The sequence below is a fragment of the Lepisosteus platostomus genome, chromosome 11, assembly GCF_059453375.1.
Source record: "Lepisosteus platostomus isolate fLepPlt1 chromosome 11, fLepPlt1.hap1, whole genome shotgun sequence".
In the NCBI taxonomy this organism is placed as follows: domain Eukaryota; kingdom Metazoa; phylum Chordata; class Actinopteri; order Semionotiformes; family Lepisosteidae; genus Lepisosteus; species Lepisosteus platostomus.
In genome coordinates this window covers 25,383,398-25,399,993 of record NC_142621.1, presented here as the reverse complement: position 1 = coordinate 25,399,993, position 16,596 = coordinate 25,383,398, and the positions used below count along the sequence as shown (strand labels likewise).

The window sequence follows — 16,596 nt, the reverse complement described above, 5'->3', positions numbered from 1 at the left end:
CAACATTTCCAAGCTGACACATTTAGCTTCCCGATATTCATCCGTTTCACCAGAGACCAGTATTAGCAGAGAAGCAAGTGAGATCGTTGATGAGGTGATGGGTGATATTAAAATAACTAGTGAGCACAACAAAGAGGCAACACCCAGTGCTCAGTCTTCTGAAGTTTCTCTTGTTTCTTCTGAAATAGTACATGGAGTCACAGATAATCTGCTAAAGAAAATTCAGCTAAACTGTTCCAGCCCTGAGTCCAGTACTCCTCAAGCTGCCATTGACATGGAAACCCGGAGCACTGGGCAGCTCATGTTCACCAAAATGGACCAGTTAGAACCTTCACCTGTTATTGGTCGAACAGTCAGAAGAAAAAAACTGCAGTCTTCTATGACAAAGTCTCCAAAAGACTTTTCTCCAATAGTCCCAAGTGGTTTTAAAATCAGTTTCCAGCCAGAAGACACTATGGATAAGCCCTGCTCATCACGTTCCCTAGGAGAAGCTGTTGGTGTGACACCTTGTTCTAATAAGAAAAAAGATTGCTTAGCTTCTGAGACCCCAGAGAAGCCTGGAGATTATCTGGTTCAAATAGTCCAGGGTCTAGAAGGAGTACAGCAGTGTAAGGCTTCAGGGAAGACAGTTAAGAAGACTAAGAAGAGCTCCTCAAGCCCAGACTGTATGAAAACACAACCTATGGAGTCCTCTTCGCATGATGTGAAGGTTGATGAGCTGATGAGTGATATTAGAATCGCTAGTGAGCACAACAAAGAGGCAACACCCAGTGCTCAGTCTTCTGAAGTTTCCCTTGTTTCTTCTGAAATAGTACATGGAGTCACAGATAGTCTGCTAAAGAAAATTCAGCTAAACTGTTCCAGCCCTGAGTCCAGTACTCCTCAAGCTGCCATTGATATGGAAACACGGAGGACTGAACAGCTCCAGTGCGCCAAAATGGACCAGTTAGAACCTTCACCTGTTATTGGTCGAACAGTCAGAAGTAAAAAACTGCAGTCTCCTATGACAAAGTCTCAAAAGGCTTTTCTCCAACAGTTCCAAGTGGGTTTGAAAACAGTTTCCAGCCAGAAGACACTATGGATAAGCCCTGCTCATCACGTTCCCTAGGAGAAGCTGTTGGTGTGACACCTTGTTCTAATAAGAAAAAAGATTTCTTAGCTTCTGAGACCCCAGAGAAGCCTGGAGATTATCTGGTTCAAAGAGTCCAGGGTCTAGAAGGTGTACAGCAGTGTAAAGCTTCAGGGAAGACAGTTAAGAAGACTAAAAAGAGCTCCTCAATCCCAGACTGTATGAAAACAAAACCTCTGGAGTCCTCTTTGCATGATGTGAAGGTTGATGAGGTGATGAGTGATATTAGAATCACTAGTGAGCACAACAAAGAGGCAGCAACCAGTGCACAGTCTTCTCAAATTTCTCTTGTATTTTCTGAAATAGTACATGGAGTCACAGATAATCTGCTAAAGAAAATTCAGCTAAACTGTTCCAGCCCTGAGTCCAGTGCTGAAGATCTGAAGAGACCTCTGCAAACCTTGAGTGAAATGGTTATAAGTATTACTGAATCTGTGATCATGCAGTTATCAGCTGTTCCAGGAATTACTATAGGCACACCTGACCATGACAGATGCATCTTTATTCAGCCTTCGGATGCAGACCAAATGATTGAAAAAGTGTACAATGACTTGCTGCAAGAAAGTGGCTCCCTTATTGCATTATACGATGCAATAATGTCCAAAAATCAGGAAGTGTCCAATGCCATTATTGTATCTTTGGTTAAAGAGCTCTCAAAGCTCTACTTTTCAACAGCTGAGTCTTCAGCCTTAGGTCCTTCTCCTTCCTCCATTACAAACGAAGCCACTCATGATGTGAACAGCAGTGAAAATGACACCTTTAATCTTGGTTGCCAAGAAAAGGGAATGTCACCTCCAGAGCCCCCTTCTGATATTCAACCACTTTCTGATATTCCCCTACCATATTCAGATATTGTGAAAAAAATTGTAACTAAGCTGCTCTTAAGAATTCATCCTATTTCTCCAAAGAGGGAGAAGAAACAAGAACAGATTATGGATAGTTTATCTTGTTGGGAGCTCAGTGAATTTGCTGTGGGCATTATTGAAAATGTGCTGAAGAAACTATTGTAGATTAAGCCGGTTCAGGGACGCCAAATATGTAATCATAGTGGCTCTCTGAAGGCACCAGTTCTGTAGGGTTTGGGCATTTACTGAGACAATTATTAATTGTAGCAGTAAATCACAAAGTTGATTCTTTTGATGGCTTTAGAATCCAACCATGCGACATAACTCAAACAACGCACACACACACAGGTACTAATACACGAGGATACATTTATTAATACATAGAATATGCATGTAAATCTAACCAATCTTATCGTGAGGGTTATCAGAATACAAAAGATATATATTCAATCAGTTACAAAGTGTTACACATATCAAGAGGACATACGTTCAGTATATCATTCATTAAGACCGTTTCGTAAAGTGAACTTGGTTACAACTTCTACATTAGATACTCAAACAAGTACATAACTCTTAGGAATTAAATTGATGTCAACTGGTTGGGATAACAATTGAATTCTCGAGCTGTAATGCATTGAAGTTGAATACTCATCCAATCTTTGGGGATTCAGATCTCCTGCGGGCACAAAGAAACAGTTGCAGGCTGTTGCTGTCCAATCCGCACTCTCTGGCTCGGTGCCAGGCTGTGCTGTGCGGCTTGCGACGGTGCGCTGCTGATGCTCATTGTTGGCTTTAACTAGCAAAGTTTGTGCACAGGAGAAAAGATGACTGTGGGTCCCAGCAAGTCAGGAAGAGGACCGGTTCGTTCCTGATGAAAAGCTAGTTCTGAATAGTGATTCAGCTGTCCACAGTTCCGACCTGTTCACGAGGCCTGCTGCTGGTTACTCTCTGGCAACCTCCACTCTAGACTCTTAGAACAAAGGAAAGTTCTGGCACTCGGACACACTGGCCGTTCCGTGGTTGTCCGGGCTGAGTCTCAGGATGGTCGGGAGGCGCGCTGCGAGAATGTCCTGCCCTTGGGATTCTCCTTTGAATTCCCTTTAGAATTGTTGAATCTGAATCTGAATCTGGATCTTGTTGAATCTGAATCTCACAGGCTCTCTGTGTTGCCTGTTTTTACCTGGAGGAACTTCAGCTCATTGATTGGCTGAAAGTTCCATGGGCATCAGAGTCCCACGTGGGTTACTCGGCCCTACCAGTCCCTGATTGGTTGATCAAGGCGAGATATGAGTCACTTACTCCTGACACTTAGTAATGCAGTCCAGATGTCCAACGGGCACTCCCTAAACAGACAGGTGCCAATGGATGACCATTGATCATGATAGCCAGGCTTAGCTAAGTGCATCCCCCTGTGGGAGCTGTCCTTATCAAAAGAAAACATCTTGCATGAATAGTTTCTCTGTGGCTGCACCACAGAGATGAACAGAGAAATGGGGCCTCATTTGGGAAGCTCAGAAACATTTAATTCTGCCTTATTATTAAGCCTCGCCGCTACACTATTTACAGCCCCAGATACCTCAGAATGTAATCCAACAATGGGAAGCAATATCCAATGTGAGCTGGTTTCTGTCAAACAAGTGGCCAGCTGTATTTACAGAGACCTGCTGCAGAGTGCTGGTTCCAAAGACAACTTACAACAAGCAGTAGCAGCCAAGAGTGAGGCCCTGGCCCAAAAGATAGTTGATTCTCTTGTGAGAGAAATTATGAAGTTCCAACATTCAGATATCGAGTCTTCAGATGCTCCTCAAGCTGACAATGATATGGAAACCCGGAGCACCAAGCAGCTCATGTGCACCAAAATGGACCAGTTAGAACCTTCACCTGTTATTGGTCGAACACATGCAGTGAAAGATATCTCTCCCAGTCTTTAGGATATGGTGAAGGGCTTTTAATGGTGTCTAAAATATATTGCTCTTCAAGGTACTCCAAAACTGAAGTAACAACCTCTCTAGCCAGAAGGCTTTCATCTGAAGCCTTCTTTGCCACTGTTGTGCAATAAACCTCCTGGTCTAACTCTTTTTTCATTGCTTCACAAATGGCTCCAGCAGTTTCTACTGTATAGGTGCACAAATCTGAAATATCTGACACAGAATCAGAAAACACTGAATTTGTTGGTGAAGAGCTGACACTTGAGCTCTTTGCATTGCTTTGAGCAGGAGAACTGGAACTAGATACATCTTCTTCAGTCTGGGTGAGTAAAGATTTGAGCTTTCCAAATAAAGTCCTTACAATGCCTTTTGCAACTGAACTCAAGTCAAAAGTACGATCAATGGATCCTGTTTCTGTGCTGCCTCTAGAAGTTTGAGGAGCAGCAGCAACATTTTTATTGGATTCTTGCAGATATTTATTTGTTTCAATACAATTCAGTGCAAACAAAACATTTATCACCTATCAATATAAGACCTATTTTTACTTACTTGTCAGGGTTCGTTGTTTCCCATGTTAACATTTAGAAATTTGCAACCAAATTTTGAATGCCAGCACAGATGCAACTAATACAAACATACTGTTGTCTATACAGTATAGTAAAAATCTATTATAGATATAGGTTGTATGTATAGAAAAATATATACAGTACAGTATTTCTAATATATAAATGAAGCAAGAACAACAGAATACCAGTCTAACCAAAGAAATAGAATGGTCAGTATTGCATATTTTAAGTGGATCCCTTAATTTATAAATAATTAAGTGTGCAGACCCCTGTTTCATTCCAGAGGAGGCAGTATCAAAGGGTTCTTTTGGCATCGAGTCTATGGTAGAAAGTGAAGTCACCCCCTTGGAACCTGGACAGCTTAATATTCTCTCAATCAAAACCTAGTGGGAGCTGATCTGAACATGTCAGGGAAGGAACCACTAAGCAACAGCTAGGTGGACTAAAATTCAGGATTTACTGTACTGAAGGAACAAATTAACATATTTCTTTACATTTGTTCTTTAGTTATGACACTGTGCATTTTAACCTCAAGAAGCTATCTGGAAAAATAAAATGCATCCATTACATTCAGACATTACAAACAGTGTACCTTACCTGTCCATATAAATTGTTATTGTTATTGACCAACAGTTCCAAACCTGTAAAAATGTCTCTTATCAAATTAGGATGGACCTGTTCTGTACCTACTGTAATTAACAGACATTTGTTTAGAAAGTACTGGAAAATGGAACTCTTATTTTGTAAATATGATGATAGTTGTGTTGTGCATTTTCCTTTACAATAAAACTACAAATCCAGATTTGTTTTCCCTAATACTGTATAACATCTCAGAAATATCCCTATTGTCAGTTCATAGCATACGTACTAAACTCACCTGTCTGTGGATGTCAGCTTTATCACTCAATTAGTACAAGAGCAATCAGGTGAGTTAATGCTACTATAGAGAGACTTGCTCACAGTATCATCTACATTTCCAAACTGATATCTGCATCATAAAAAAACTGAGATGCATTATTTTCTATACATGCAATTGTAAACATTCACATTGATTTCTTATTTTATATTCCATTGTCTGCCTTTATTCTAGTGTTAACGTCAGTGCTAAAACATATACACACCCCATAATCCTTATCTTCTTCTCCGTAAGAGAAGTGTTACTTGTTTTGATTTACTTTTAAAAATGAAACAACAGTCACTGAACTGTAACTTTTTGTTTTTTTGTGACAGGAGTTGCCCGGACACTCATCTTGGTATGTGTACAATCCCAGCTTTAATAAGGACAAAAATCTCAGTCCAGCCCAAAGCAAGAGTGGTCTGCGCATTGACATAGCAAAACATTACATGACCCCAATGCAACTGACCAAAACATCTGAGAGCAAAGGGCTTCTCTCGCACAGCAACATCCCCTTTGCAGTTAATACGCCGGATGGAGATGTGAATGTGAGCCAGAAAGTCAAGAAACATCCTTTGAAAAAGTTTGGCTCCATGATAAAGCATAAGATCATGGGTAATAGGTCAAAAGACGTCAGAATTCAGAATGAAACAAATCCATCTTTGGAAAACTTAAGAGCCCAGGGAACATCCAGTGGACGCGGGAGCTGTGAAAGCTTTGGACCATTTAAAGTGCCTGATGAGCCTCAAGGAGCCTCAAAAACACAAGGTATTGATTAGATACCCAAACTTTAATTATTAATTAATTTGGGCATTATTGTATTTTTAATATTAGCACTACAGAAATAATTTGAATAGAATGCTCATTTGTACATCAAATAACATTCTAGAAGACATTCCTATTAATTGCAAACAACAAGAATAGCAACTGCTATGGTGGCCAATGCTGAATGTTCTGTATGAATAATGACTACAAATTTATCAAGATCAATACAGTACGTAACAGTTCAAGTTTAATACCTGTGGAAGAATATTCCTAAATTGTTTTCTTTGTGTGCTCATAGTTCTTCAAAAAAGAAGTTTTTAGTTTGGACAGATTCAGTAGGAACAAGCCTCAGAACACTCCAGATGGTGAGTATTTAGTTTGTGACTGTGATTTTATTCTGTGTAGCACATTAGTGACAAGTGTGGTTCAGAATTAGACATTGGATGGAATTTATGTAGAATGGGGGAATTCATCCTAAATTTAGAATCCTTTAAAAAACAAACTGATTTGTATACAAATTGGCCTTAGTGTTCTGCAAACGTCAAGTTTTATTGACTCTGCTACCTCCATAGGAATGGTGAGGCAGAACTCTAAACTCCACTCTGATCAAGTGGTCAACTGTGCACCTCTACTCTTCACTGATCTCTCTTCTTCTAAATAGTCCATTGTCCAGTGCATCAATCTTTGGCAGTCCTCTTCAACAGTACTCTATTTTCTCCATTTTCAGTGCCCTCCCTCATTCCCTTCTACAGTATCTCTCGGTATAGTAAATATGACTAAATGTGACTTATATGATAGATATAAGATATAAGCTAATACGTCTTCCTTCTTTTACAAGTAAAGTTATGAAAACCACTTTAGAACTAAACAACAGGATCGCTCATATGAAAATAAGACCCTAGCAGTAGTCAATATGGTTTTAGAAAAGGTCATTCTTCCTTTACCATCTTGTTAAAATTCTTCAAACAAGTCACAGCAGTAAACACACACAGAACGTACAAAATGATATGATTAGATTTTAAAGATGCTTTTGATAATGTTCTTCTTAAATTAAAGGCAATAGGCATTTAGGGAAATTCATGTATTGAACTGGTTAAGGGACAGGTAATAGTAAGGATCAGGGGTGAATAGTCCAATAGAAGATGACAGGAATAATATATATGAATGTGATTGAAATGACTGAAAAACAGTTGTCTAATAGCCAAATTACCACACACCTTTAATCAAATAGCTTCTTATTGAATAAACCGGACATTAAGATGCCTCTGGGTAGAACTGTATCCAAAGTCTATCTGACCTGCTGCCATGGAATAAAGAAACTTGAACAGTGACATGTCAAACCACTCTGTGTTTCCAGGGATCCCTGTAATTCCAAACTCCAGGAAGATGCCTAAAAAAACATCTTTGCTGTCGAAGATGTCGACTGCTTTATCCAGAGCCTTCCTGTAATAATCCATCTGCCACCATCAAACATGTTTCACATGGAGGGGAAACTCCTTGCAATGCAAAATCAAAAAAGGAGTTTTAATGATGGGAACTACTGTTTCTGAAATAAAAATAATTGCATTCATGTTTTTGTATAAAGTTGTGTTATTCAAATAGGTGAGCACACTACCACATCCATGACCAGACACTCAACTAAATCACAAAATGGTTTGTTAGTTTTAATGTTGTCTGTAAATGTCTTATTGGTGTACTACACCATTAAAAAAAAACAGTCTTAGCCTTCATAATTCTATTCATAGTTATAGCAAGACCTGATTTACTCTAAGTATTCAAAATCCTCAAAGCTACTGACCCACAGTAGTGCACTTCATAAGATTTAGTAGTGCAGCATGAACTGTTCCGATCCGAGTTCCAAAAGTCTGTGTGCGAGTTCCTCTTGCGCACGCCAGTGAGTGCACAAGATCAATGGTAAAGCTGCCAGAACTGAGAGGGACCCACTAGAGGTCACCACAGCCAGGCAGAATAGGGACTTGAGTAGTGTGTTATGGGAGTTGTAGTTCATAAAGCCAACGCTATGTCCGTGAGCAACTATAGCCAGTTCTAAAACCCGGCTCCCCTTAAGTGAGGATTACACTTGCATTCCAGGCTTTTCTATAGAAGCCCGTTTCCGCCAGGGAGTAAAAAAAAACTCGCTATGGTATCTCAGATTTGCGACTTAGTATCTCAGAATTGCGACTTAGTAACTCAGAATTGCAACTTCATATCTCACATTTGCGACAGCGGCGAGGGCACAAGCCCTAGAACCCAAATCCGTTACAAATCAAAAGGACAGACAATGAAATATGGGCTATTTCGAAGTCGCAAATGTGAGATACTAAGTTGGAATTCTGAGTTACTAAGTCGCAATTCTGAGATACTAAATCGGAATTCTGAGATACCATAGCGTGTTTTTTTTACTCCCTGGCGGAAACGGGCTTCCATACTTTTCAACCATCTTTTCCTTTTCCAACATTTCCTAAAATATTGGGGGTTTTTTTAAGTGCGTTTGATTGAAACAGTTCTTACATAAAAATAACACAATTTTCTAAAATCATTTTGAATTATATTTTAATAAAAACGAAGGTGCGTTCATCATTTATCATAATGCAGAAAGTTATCTTTTTAGAAATAAAATTGGTGAACGTGTTTGGGGGTCATTTAATTTGATTCCAGACGTGTGCACCTTATGTAGGGTGTTTGCGTGTTCTCCCTGCTTTCACATAATCTTTCTTTGGGTGATTCCCTCCATCTTCCATCTTCAACACTTGCATGTTCAGTTCACTGGAATGTCTATATGGATTGTATTCTCTTTTTTTACTAGGGATGTGAATTTGAAGGACTGTATCCACATCTTATTGCACCCAGCCTGACCGTGTGGCTCTGCAGATCAATCAGTGAACACACATTTAGTTAGTAAATTTGATCCCTCTGTCATCCGCTGAGTCTTTTTCAGACGTTCCAAGCTTTGGCATTTGTATTATGTAATCTTGGTCACAAATCCGAATACAGATTCTTTCCAAAAGAAAGGATAATATCTTGCAACTAAACAGATAAGCAGTATAATTGTTGATGACTGTAATTTTCTTTGCTCTCACACTGCAACAGAAATGAAGAAACTGACCTCTGGTAATTGCAGAGCCCTTCTCCACAGCATTGAATTGGATCAAGTGATTAGACAATGGATGGATAATATTCCATGTGTCATGCTGCTGTGACTGAGAATATTGAGGACAACACCTGTATAACTATAAATGGATACAATACCAGAATTGACCATAATTAAAATTGCATTTCTACACTTCTTTTCCATCCCAAAGGATCCCAAAATCCAGCACGCATTGTCCACCACTATACCAGCAGTTCCTCGGAGCTACAGATGAAAAGTGGTTAAAAAGTGAAAAATGTCTTCATCAATTGTTTTAAGGAAAAACTTTAGGAAGGCCAGATTAAGAATTCCAGAGTGAAATCTAGCCAGAATACAGAGGGGTTAACACACCTATTCATATAAACAGGGATCTTAAATAACCAAGTATGAAATTTAAAGCACGGCATTGCTACCGTACAAATACCTTCAGCCAAACCGCAAACAACCAGAACGCATCTCGAGGCTGAGGAATTAGGAACCTCGTGAAATGGCTGTTCCGTTGTGACCTCATCCTACCGCCGCACCCAGATTTGTTTTTAAAAAGTTTCTGTCTGTACGTTTTTAATCCTTTTCTGCAGCTACCCAGCTACAGATACCAGCTTACCAATTTAACAGCTTCTTCCTGCATATTAGGTGTCGTTTTAGACATATCTAGAAAAGACACATACAGACACATCAACCGCCAAAAAGCAAGACTGGGCAGAGAGGACGTTTTCATCCTTATTTCACCGGTGAAGCCCAACTGAAAGGAACTAGGAGACAGCAGAGTGCAAGAGTAGCATTATAAAACGCTTTGAAAAATATTTTATAAGACTATAAAACCTACTGTATATACAATATATTTATACAAGAAATTAAGTCTGAAGGTGAACCGGACCCCTCGTCACATTACGGACACTACAAAAAGTAGTTATTTTTAGGATATTTTCTTTAGCAGCGCCACTTGCTTTCTATAACACAGTTAGGAAATGGAAGGGCGCATCACGGTAGTCACTGGAAACTAGGTCTTGATATACAGAAAAAAGACATAGTTTTTAAAAATAGTATAGTTGGAAATTTCCGTATGTACTGTGGCCACTGTTTTGTTATGTTGCTCTGTACAAATTACTAATCAGTCCGCGCTTTTCAAACAAGGTGTTTATTACTTTGTATTATTATTATTATTATTATTAGAGGTGTAAATTATTAAAAGGCAAACCGTGTGTTATATTTTTGGGGTCTCCAGGCTCCACTGGCAGAGCCAGAACGTTTGGGACGTGTGACCACACAGGTTTAATACCGTGAAGGCTTTGAGTTAGAATGGCGACATTCAAATTAGTATCCAAGATGCACTTCTTAAATTGAAATGTTTAGATCAACAAACTACAGTAGCTCAGCCTTCACTCTTATACATATACTGTACAAACACATTGTATCGTTGTGAGCTCAAATTAAAAATCTAATGGAAAAAGTCAGTGTTGGTTTTGAAGTGCACACTCAGCTATAATAGTGCTTAGGAGAACTTTGCAATGAAGGGAGTGTGACACTCTAGTAAAAGGCTGTGCTGGCTTTCAGAAAACAATAGTGAAGAAGTTCTTGGAGCTCCAGGAGCAGAACGAGATTCCCAGGGATATCAGCTTCACCGATGTGAGGGAATGGCTCCTGGAGGAAGGATCCAAGAATATTTCAGACCAGTTTATGGCTAACAGAGACAGGTAATGACATACGGAAGCTCCTCACTCTTTAACAGCAAGTTCCTGCCTTTTAGATTCCCTGATTTGTTTGTTTTTTTCGTTTCGCTGTAAATATTACTGTTATGTTAAAACATTGGATGTCAAGAATACAACTGTAAGTAAAGGTTTGCCTTAAGTTAATTAATTGTGCAAGCAAGTGAAAGTCTTGACTGAGTCAAAGTTTTCCAAAAGATAAACATTTGCTCTACGGAAATACCACATTCACAAATTCCTCTGCTGCTGTCTGACATTTTGACCTTGCCTTGTGGATTAAGCTTTCTTTGCTGTTGTTGTTTATGAAGGCACCAGGCAGGAGCTCAGAAAACAGAGGGGATATGCAGTGGTGAAATACAGCGTATGAGAGGTCTGCAGTACAGCAGACAGGATGAGGTATGAGAATACAGTTTGATTTATTTTGACCCAGGGCTGCTCCTGGTCATCACCTGGATGACAGATCTTTAATAGCTGGTTTCCTTCTGCATCTTAAACTGATTAGAGACATTTATATCCACTCTGGAAAGTGACTTTGTGACACCTCTGTAAATACAGCATGATTGGGGAGCAAGCAAAAGATAACAGGATCTCTAGCATAACTATTTTAAAAGATGTCTTTCTGACAAGTAATTGCAATATTGGGAGCCCTGTTGCCACTCTGCAAAGTGCATCAGAGACTCAATTTGTTACAAGCAGTACAGGGTTTTAATAAGATGTTGCGCTGTAAGAGAAAGCTCAGCACTTTGTCCCTTCTAACACTTCCCCTTTCCCTAAGACAAAACAGATTACATCATAAAACGAAAGAAGAAGCACCACTAGATTTGTTTTTCAAAATTTATCAGTTACTTTCAGCTAATCTAATGACCCAGACAGCATATATTGTTTTGGTACATTGTCTTCTAAAGTAACCTAAACAGGGTGCACTTTGTTGATGCACTTTTTTCTAAAATTCTGCCCGTAGCGGTCACATCCTTGAAATATATTTTCTAAAAGCACCAACATATATTTTTTGCAAGGCTCTCTACATTTTAAGAATCAATTTACTTATTAGATTTCCATTTCACATTCCACACTGTAGCTTAACTCACTTTTAAAACACATAGTTTATTCACCCCTTTCATTAATTTATCAGCTTTCAAATCAACAGCATTATCAATATATAGTATTTAGCCTCATCATTTTCTACATCAGCTTAATCATGTTTCTTGTTTTTTTTTTCTCACATTCTCACTGTACATTGCTGTATGGTATGTTATTTTCCCAGTTATTTTGTCTTTGGGCTTCCCAGACCACATTCAGCTGCTGAATGCTCCTACTGTAATATGCTGAAAAATGCCCAAAGGCCCCAATTGCTAGATTGTAAAAAGGGGAGAGATTCAGCTCCACATGATCTAACAGAATCCTTAATATTTAATGTACCACCTATAAGCAGGTGACATATATAAATATAAATGTCTAGTAGCGTAGCTGTTTTGTGCTCAACACAATCTAGCTTTCTGCTGTTTGTCATCTGCTTTGCCTTTTCACTGACGGCTCTACAGATGTGGAAAATCAGAGAGAGAGCTTTACAGATGAGGATAGAGGAAGATGCCCGGAGGGAGGTGCGACAGGCCCAGCTGAAGAAAGAGATCAGAGCTAGAAGGCACAAAAAGGTACTGGAGTAAGGGATGTTTGGATTCATCCTCTTAAGGTGAACTTTTCTTCATGCAAATTCCGGACCTGACACTGACCTTGCAGCTATATTTTGTTGTATTTCCAAGATGACCACCTATAGGTTTAAATTAATAACCTAAACTAATACTTTTTGGATCTTCAGTGACCACAATGAGCATAGTATGTTGGCACCTCTTATATTGTGTGTCTACTCTAGGGTGGCTATGCCAAGATATGCTATAGAGGTGCCAAAGCACCAGATTCTGGTAGTGTTTGGTGCCTCCAATTCATGGTTATAGCACTCCATCTCCAAAGCCCATGGTTTATCTCCAGCCTTGGGCACCTGCCTGTGTGGCATTTATTCTGCGTGTTGTGGGTTTTAATTCCAAGTAAAATCCCAGAGACATGCTGCTTTGCATAATTGGCTGTTCTAAAGTATCCCTCAGGGGTATCTCCCCAAGAGGATCCAAGAGGGTGGTTGATGATCTCTCCTCCTCATTACCTAAGCATTAGAGGAGAGACATTGCTGCTTCAATCTCTTATACCCAGCCTGCAAGGTTCTGAACTACACACAGAGTCTTTCGTCCAAGTAATGTTGGACCCAGCCTTTCTTCTTCTGAGCTCTGACCAGACCCAGCTTCCCAGCTTCAGGGTGCTGTAGATTGAGATGAGATTGGAGTCTCCTGTAGTTTTTACTTGAGCTGGAATTTCAGTGGTGCCCAACAGTTTCTGTCTGATACTAAATTAAAATGTGACCTTATGGACGGGAAGTTTTCTACTAGCAACATGTTGGGTTGCAAGCTAGTTCATTTGTCATTAAATACTAGAGTAATGGAAAAACATGTGCTTTTTAATACAAGATGATCAACAATGAGATGGATCTTTTCATCTTTTGTTGAGAGGCTTTTCTTTTTCTTTAAAGAATAGCCACTTGTGAAAGGTTTTCTGTCATTCTCAGGCATTTGAATTCTATAAAAGGAAGGTTGCTCTCCTGCAGCAAAAGCTAAATAAGACTTTACAGGAAAGTAAGGATTTTGAAAGAGAAATGCAAGACAGAATAAAAAGGCAATATTTTAATGAGATTCTTCATTCTGGAAAACAGGGTAAGCTTCTAGATCCAATAATTTGCAGTGGTACAACTGTGATCTAGTTCACAATTTAATGTTTTTTAGTTTGTTGGCCAGAAGGAATGATGCAGGTTGACAACATCTTCACGTTTACTACTGATTACAGAACTGTAGAATTTGTTTAATAAACACCTACAATTACAAAATTCCAAAGCTTTCCAATAATATGGCTGTATGAAAAGAATAATATTTATCAATTTACTTATTAGATTTCCATTTCACATTCCACACTGTAGCTTAACTCACTTTTAAAACACATAGTTTATTCACCCCTTTCATTGATTTATCAGCTGTTAAATCACCAGCATTATCAATATATAGTATTTAGCCTCATCGGTTTTCTACATCAGCTTAATCAAGTTTCTTGTTTTTTTTTCACATTCTCACTGTACATTGCTGTATGGTATGTTATTTTCCCAGTTATTTTGTCTTTGGGCTTCCCAGACCACATTCAGCTGCTGAATGCTCCTACTGTAATATGCTGAAAAATGCCCAAAGGCCTCAATTGCTAGATTGTAAAAAGGGGAGAGATTCAGCTCCACATGATCTAACAGAATCCTTAATATTTAATGTACCACCTATAAGCAGGTGACATATATAAATATAAATGTCTAGTAGCGTAGCTGTTTTGTGCTCAACACAATCTAGCTTTCTGCTGTTTGTCATCTGCTTTGCCTTTTCACTGACGGTTCTACAGATGTGGAAAATCAGAGAGAGAGAGCTTTTCAGATGAGGACAGAGGAAGATGCCCGGAGGGAGGTGCGACAGGCCCAGCTGAAGAAAGAGATCAGAGCTAGAAGGCACAAAAAGGTACTGGAGTAATGGATGTTTGGATTCATCCTCTTAAGGTGAACTTTTCTTCATGCAAATTCCAGACCTGACACTGACCTTGCAGCTATATTTTGTTGTATTTCCAAGATGAACACCTATAGGTTTAAATTAATAACCTAAACTAATACTTTTTGGATCCTCAGTGACCACAATGAGCATAGTATGTTGGCACCTCTTATATTGTGCGTCTACTCTAGGGTGGCTATGCCAAGATATGCTATAGAGGTGCCAAAGCACCAGATTCTGTTAGCGTTTGGTGCCTCCAATTCATGGTTATAGCACTGCATCTCCAAAGCCCATGGTTTATCTCCAGCCTTGGGCACCTGCCTGTGTGGCATTTATTCTGCGTGTTGTGGGTTTTAATTCCAAGTAACATCCTAATTTTATCTATGAATAAATACATGTTTTCTGTCTATTTTGGATGTTAATTGGATTGATCACTTTTTTATGCATGCCATGAGAATCCTAATGCTACAATAATTCTTTTCTCTTGGGTCAGTTCATATTTCACCTGACTCCACTGAAGAGGTGACTACTGATTCCAACTGGTTTCATGAAGTCCCTCTGATCAGTCAGCTGTCTGATGGGTAAATCCAACATGCTGCAGTTGTGGTATGTTAAGCATCAGTGTGAACATAAAGTTTTTATTTTAATCGTTTTAGTATGGTGATATGTAAATGTTTAAAGAGGAACTGTTTTCTATTTTGAGCTCACTTCACCAGCTGAGTTCATGAAATTGCTTTTTCTCTCTTTGCGAATGCATGAATCACTCTGTTAACAGTACAGTACATGTGCACATTTTTGTGTTAGCTCATGTGCATTTTTCCAAATCCTAGATATAGTTTACCATAGACTGACTTTGTTGTAATGACTAGAACATTGACATTGAACACTGAACCTTCGCAAAAATAAACTGTTGTATTGTACTTATGTATAACTCTGATCATACTGCATTACAACAATAATATATTAGTCATATTAAAACAAATTTCTATCATAATAACAATTTGTTGTGGCACCGGTATAAAATGTGAAGTTTTGCTGAAGTATTGACAGTGGGAGAAATGTCTGGTCGTGTTTGAATGGATGTTATGTTTCAATCAACAACCACCAGAGGGCAGTAACAACTAAGTAACACTAAGTCATCAAATGTGTTGGAAACGCATTTTGGGCTTTGTCCTGAATGATGCAGCAGCAACATACAGTTGTATGCAAACGTTTGGGCACCTCTGGTCAAACTGCCTGTTTCGCAGAATCTTTAAATTCTCTAAGGTCTAATCTCTATGAAGTTAACAGGGTACAAACATAAACATGACATATTTCTGCACATTTCAATGCAGAATTACTATTTATTTTCTGAATTTAACTGTATTTGTTGTGTCAATTATGAAGTACCCAGTATGAAACTGGTTAGATACATTGTGCCTGACCAAGTAGTTGTTGTTGAAAACACAATGATGTAAAATTACCAGTGATCTTCCTTCACATAGGAACACGATTGTACCATACTTGCTAAAGTGTTATGGAACAGTTGCAGTTTGAAGTTAAAGATTTATCATTTCCAATGTCCTATTTTGTTGTGGTGATTTTTATTTTATAAGCCTCTCATATTAAAGTTAAAAACCTAAGCAAGTTTTAGACATCCAGTAGGTAAATTGAAAAAGTACGAACATAATCATTGAAGTAGAAAAACACTTCTATATATATATCATTGATGGAAAATATATATATATATATAATTTATCTGTATTCAACACTACAGTGTTGGTTCAGGCACATTGTGTAATATGTCGGCTGTTTTAACATTTCTTAAGCAGCTCCAACCATTACAGCTACACATCAAAGGGCAGGACCTGAGACAGGACCAACCGGTCAACTCATGCTACATATCAAAGCGCAAGACGAATACACATGAAGCTATGAAACAAAACAACTTCCTGAGATCATACTATATATAAGAGCTGGGAAACCCTTGCGGTTCGTCTGTCCTGCAGGGCAGACCCAACGCGCGTTGATGTCAT

At 38.9% G+C, this 16,596-nt stretch overlaps 1 protein-coding gene and 1 long non-coding RNA gene across 2 annotated transcripts in view; both read left to right on the top strand.

Moving 5' to 3' along the window:
* Positions 1-14,566, top strand: part of LOC148652227 (fibrous sheath-interacting protein 2-like) — a 29,239-nt gene extending 14,673 nt beyond the window's left edge. Inside the window, exons 6-8 of the mRNA XM_088597604.1 lie at positions 12,506-12,616; positions 13,576-13,642; positions 14,442-14,566. Coding sequence (XP_088453730.1) covers positions 12,506-12,616; positions 13,576-13,642; positions 14,442-14,566 — 303 coding nt within the window. The remainder of the gene's footprint in view (positions 1-12,505; positions 12,617-13,575; positions 13,643-14,441) is intronic.
* On the top strand, positions 6,425-7,698 carry LOC148652228 (uncharacterized). The gene is made up of 2 exons (XR_015925055.1): positions 6,425-6,493; positions 7,486-7,698. It is a non-coding gene; the product is annotated as an uncharacterized LOC148652228 (long non-coding RNA).
* Positions 14,567-16,596: the final 2,030 nt, after the last annotated feature.